Here is a 4886-nt window from a genome sequence, read left to right on the forward strand (position 1 = left end):
GTATAGGTACTGCTGTGTTACGTGTTAAGTTAATAAGAGTAGAAGTAAAATTAAAAGTTACAGTTATTTAAAAATCATTGTTATGATCTTTAAATGCTAAAATGATGAGAAGACAGAGTTCAAACTAAGTTCTTTTACTTGAATAAAATAAAGTGCAAACGCAAAATAAAGCATGAATCAGTTTCTGATTCGATGCTGATTTGTCCTCTGTAATGAAGCGAAGTACAACACTTTGGTTAAAACATTGTCTGTGTCTGTCTGTCTGCCTGTCTGTCTGTCTGTCTGTCTGTCTGTCTGCCTGTCTGTCTGTCTGTCTCTCTGTCTGTCTGTCTGTCTGTCTCTCTGTCTGTCTGTCTGTCTGTCTGTCTCTCTAGTATTTTACCAGTCGTCTGAAGGATCCCTCATTGGCTGGTTCTCCAGCCAATGGGACGGAGGGATCCGGCGAGCGCAGCGTCCTGGAAGCCAAATTCAACAACGTGATGACGCTGTGCGCCATGGTGCCGCTGCTGCTCTTCACCTGCCTCAACTCCTTCCTGCACACACTGTGAGTCCTGCTGCCGCACCACCACCGAAGAAGAGTACTGGAGTTCACACTGCGGTCCAGGGACCTCCATGGGGGTCCTTTAGGGGGTTCCACAGGTTCTTCAGGTGGTTCCTGTGGTCCTTTATGGGGTTCCAGAGGTCCTTGAGAGGGTTTCAGAGGTTCTTTATGGGGTTCCAGGGGTCCTTTATGGGGTTCCAGGGGTGCTTCAGGGGGTTCCAGGGGTCCTTTATGGGGTTCCAGGGGTGCTTCAGGGGGTTCCAGGGGTCCTTTATGGGGTTCCAGAGGTCCTTGAGGGGGTTCCAGGGGTCCTTTATGGGGTTTCAGAGGTCCTTTATGGGGTTCCAGAGGTCCTTGTGGGGGTTCCAGGGGTCCTTTATGGGGTTCCCTAACCCTACTCTTTCTTTAAAGTTATAATCTCTTTTGCTTTTCATTGCGGTCTGATTTGAAAGGAGAGTGATGTTTCCACCTGACCTGTGTCGTCCAATAGGATCCCTCAGAAGCTGCGGGTGCTGGGCAGCCTGCTGGTCATCATGGCGGTCTTCATGCTGACGGCCGTTCTGGTCAAAGTGCCGATGGAGCCGCTGTCCTTCTTCTCTGTCACCATGATCAAGATCGTCATCATAAACTGTAAGTTTCAATCAACTGATAAGACCTTTGTGACTTTGATAAGAAAATTAAAGGTAGTTCTATTTTTATGATTATGATTATTCCCCTTCAGAAAAGTCACATGTGAATTCAAAGCACATGTGCTCTTTGACACATGCTGGTTTTCATATGTGAAATTTTTTTTTGTATTCTGACAGTTTTCTTCAGATGCAAAAATTGAAATTCATTGGTGAAAAGTCACATGATTTTTTTTCACATTTCTTTCACGTGAAAACTTAATTTCACATGAAAGACACAATTCACAGGAGAAAATGGGAAATTTCACATTTTTACATATGAAAACCAACATGTGTCCAAAAAGCGTTCAGTATTTGACTCCCTGGACTCCCTTTTGTCTCAATACAGTCAATGAAGTTTCTATTCCAACACATTTTTAAAATCAATTCAGTTCATCTGTCAGTGTCTGTGAACCTGTCAGTGTGTCTGGTGTCTGGTCAGTAGTTTCAGAGCAGTGTGTCTGGTCAGTGTCTGTGCTGTAAGGTCAGTAGTTTCAGAGCGGTGTGTCTGGTCAGTGTCTGTGCTGTAAGGTCAGTAGCTTCAGAGCGGTGTGTCTGGTCAGTGTCTGTGGTGTCTGGTCAGTAGTTTCAGAGCGGTGTGTCTGGTCAGTGTCTGTGGTGTCTGGTCAGTAGTTTCAGAGCGGTGTGTCTGGTCAGTGTCTGTGCTGTAAGGTCAGTAGTTTCAGAGCGGTGTGTCTGGTCAGTGTCTGTGCTGTAAGGTCAGTAGCTTCAGAGCGGTGTGTCTGGTCAGTGTCTGTGCTGTAAGGTCAGTAGCTTCAGAGCGGTGTGTCTGGTCAGTGTCTGTGCTGTAAGGTCAGTAGTTTCAGAGCGGTGTGTCTGTCCCGCAGCGTTCGGGGCGGTCCTGCAGGGGAGCCTGTTCGGCATGGCCGGCCTGCTGCCCGCCTCCTACACCACGCCCATCATGAGCGGCCAGGGCCTCGCCGGGACCTTCGCCGCCTTCGCCATGATCTGCGCCATCGCAAGTGAGACGACGACACGCTTTCTACCTCTCCTCCCTCTGTCTCTCCCTCCACTTCTCTGCATCCTGATGATCACTCTGGGCTCAGAGGAAGGTGGTCCATCTGTCAGGCTGCTGTGACCTCTGACCTCTGACCTCCTGACTGTTGGTTGATTGTAATGTTTTTGATGTAGGAACTGAAGTTTATTCTGCTGTTGATCTCAGTGAGTCACAGAGTTTGACAAATGCCTAAAATGTAATGTAAGACAATTTTTTTCTTCAATCTCTTTCTTCCTTCTCACCCTCCCTCCTTCCTTCCCTCCTTCCTTCCTTCCCTCCCTCGTTCCCTCCCTCCTCCCTCCCTCCCTCCCTTCTTCCTTCCTTCCTTCCTACCTTCCTTCCCTCCCTCTCTCCCTCCCCCCCTCCTTCCTTCCTTCCTTCACTCCGTCCTCTCTCCCTCCTTCCCTCCTACCTTCCATCCTTCCCTTCCTCCCTCCCCTCCCTCCTTCCCTCCTTCCTTCCCTCCCTCCCTCCTTCCTTCCTTCCTTCCTTCCCTCCTTCCTACCTTCCTTCCTTCCCCTCCCTCCCTCCTTCCTTCCTTCCCTCCTTCCCTCCTCCCCTCCCTCCCTCCCTCCTTCCTTCCCTCCTTCCCTCCTCCCCTCCCTCCCTCCCTCCTTCCTTCCTTCCTTCCCTCCTGCCCTCCCTCCCTCCCTCCCTCCTTCCTTCCTTCCCTCCTGCCCTCCCTCCCTCCTCCAGGTGGCTCGGAGATGCAGGACGCTGCGTTCGGTTACTTCATAACAGCCTGTGTTGTGATATTTCTGTCCATTCTGTCCTACATCATGCTGCCTAAACTGGTAAAGTACATGAAATATAATTTATCAAACAGACATTTAGGTATAAACACAGACTGAATATATCCTGTTTATCTTTATTGTTATAATGTAAATAACAGTCAGTCTTTAGGTTTTACTGTTGCAGGACGGAAGAGAAACTCGCTGTCAAACTCTTTCCTGTGTTTCTGTTTTTGTTTCTTAGGAGTTCTTCCAGTTTTACCAGGAGAGCAACAGCAAGAAAAGGTCCGACGAAGAGGAGAACACTTTAAATCTGATGAAGAAAGGTAGGAAGAGTGGACTGTCTGGACTGCAACACCATCAACATGAAGCTGATTTAAATGAACAGAAGTCTGTCAGACCAAATTACGTTTAAAGTTAAATTGTTTTAGTTCATCACTGCACCACTGCACCGCTGGATCACACTAATGCATCACTGCATCACATCACTGCATCACACCACTGCATCACATCACTGCATCACTGCATCACATCACTGCATCACACCACTGCATCACTGCATCACATCACTGCATCACATCACTGCATCACACCACCGCATCACATCACTGCATCACACCACTGCATCACATCACTGCATCACACCACTGCATCACACCAGTGCATCACTGCATCACACCACTGCATCACACCACTGCATCACATCACTGCATCACTGCATCACATCGCTGCATCACACCACTGCATCACTGCATCACATCACTGCATCACATCACTGCATCACACCACCGCATCACATCACTGCATCACACCACTGCATCACATCACTGCATCACATCACTGCATCACACCAGTGCATCACTGCATCACATCACTGCATCACACCACTGCATCACATCACTGCATCACCGCATCACACCACTGCATCACATCACTGCATCACTGCATCACACCACTGCATCACATCACTGCATCACATCACTGCATTATATCACTGCATCACTGCATCACATCACTGCATCACACCACTGCATCACTGCATCACATCACTGCATCACACCACCGCATCACATCACTGCATCACACCACTGCATCACATCACTGCATCACATCACTGCATCACATCACTGCATCACACCACTGCATCACTGCATCACATCACTGCATCACACCACTGCATCACATCACTGCATCACTGCATCACACCACTGCATCACTGCATCACTGCATCAATCACTGACCAGTCAGGCGACACAAAAAGACGTGTAAATGAAATGTAAATGAAGTCTGAACGGAGGCTGCAGCAGTAAATCTGCAGAACAGAAATGTTTTCCAGCAGAGCGGCTTCATCCTCCTTCTTCCTTGTTGCGCCTGACCGGTCTTGTGCGTTGTCTTCAGCTTGTTGGACAATCCTCGGGTTGACATGTGAAGCTTTAGCCTGAAGCATCATGGGAAAAATACAATGTGAGCAGTGTCATATATCCCGCAGATATCTTCTTCTTCTCTCCTCAGAGAGCAGCGCAGCCGAAGCAGCGCAGAGCGGCAGGCAGAGCGTCTCCATGCTGAGCATCTTCAAGAAGGTCAAACACATTTAGAGATATTTAGATGTTTCTCCACAGCAGCAGCAGCAGAAAAGGTTAACGCTGCAGAGCAATGACAACAAAGAGCTGTTCATGTGAAGTTTAAATTATTACGCTGTCAACAGAGTCAAACAGATCTAGAGCAGCTTTGAACTCCTGAGAACAGACGTGAGATGTGAACACGTTCAAACAGAAACACACAGATTCCTTTCCTCTTGTCCTTTGACCCTCTGCTGTCTCTCTCCCGGTGACCTTTGACCCCTGTTTTTCAGATCTGGGTGCTGGCCGTCTCTGTGTGCTTCACCTTCACCGTCACCATCGGGACTTTCCCGGCCATCACCGCCGACGCCA

The 4886-nt window shown here is 48.5% G+C and overlaps 1 protein-coding gene across 1 annotated transcript in view; it reads left to right on the forward strand.

The window, feature by feature from the left end:
• LOC139911181 (equilibrative nucleoside transporter 1-like) overlaps positions 1-4886 on the forward strand; it is a 12899-nt gene extending 8013 nt beyond the window's left edge. The window contains exons 4-10 of the mRNA XM_078282503.1: positions 375-544; positions 1032-1171; positions 2055-2189; positions 2921-3018; positions 3200-3281; positions 4445-4535; positions 4808-4886. Of these exons, the coding sequence (XP_078138629.1) occupies positions 375-544; positions 1032-1171; positions 2055-2189; positions 2921-3018; positions 3200-3281; positions 4445-4521 (702 nt within the window). The 3' untranslated portion in view covers positions 4522-4535; positions 4808-4886. The remainder of the gene's footprint in view (positions 1-374; positions 545-1031; positions 1172-2054; positions 2190-2920; positions 3019-3199; positions 3282-4444; positions 4536-4807) is intronic.

Source organism: Centroberyx gerrardi, unplaced genomic scaffold (genome assembly GCF_048128805.1).
Source record: "Centroberyx gerrardi isolate f3 unplaced genomic scaffold, fCenGer3.hap1.cur.20231027 Scaffold_554, whole genome shotgun sequence".
In the NCBI taxonomy this organism is placed as follows: domain Eukaryota; kingdom Metazoa; phylum Chordata; class Actinopteri; order Beryciformes; family Berycidae; genus Centroberyx; species Centroberyx gerrardi.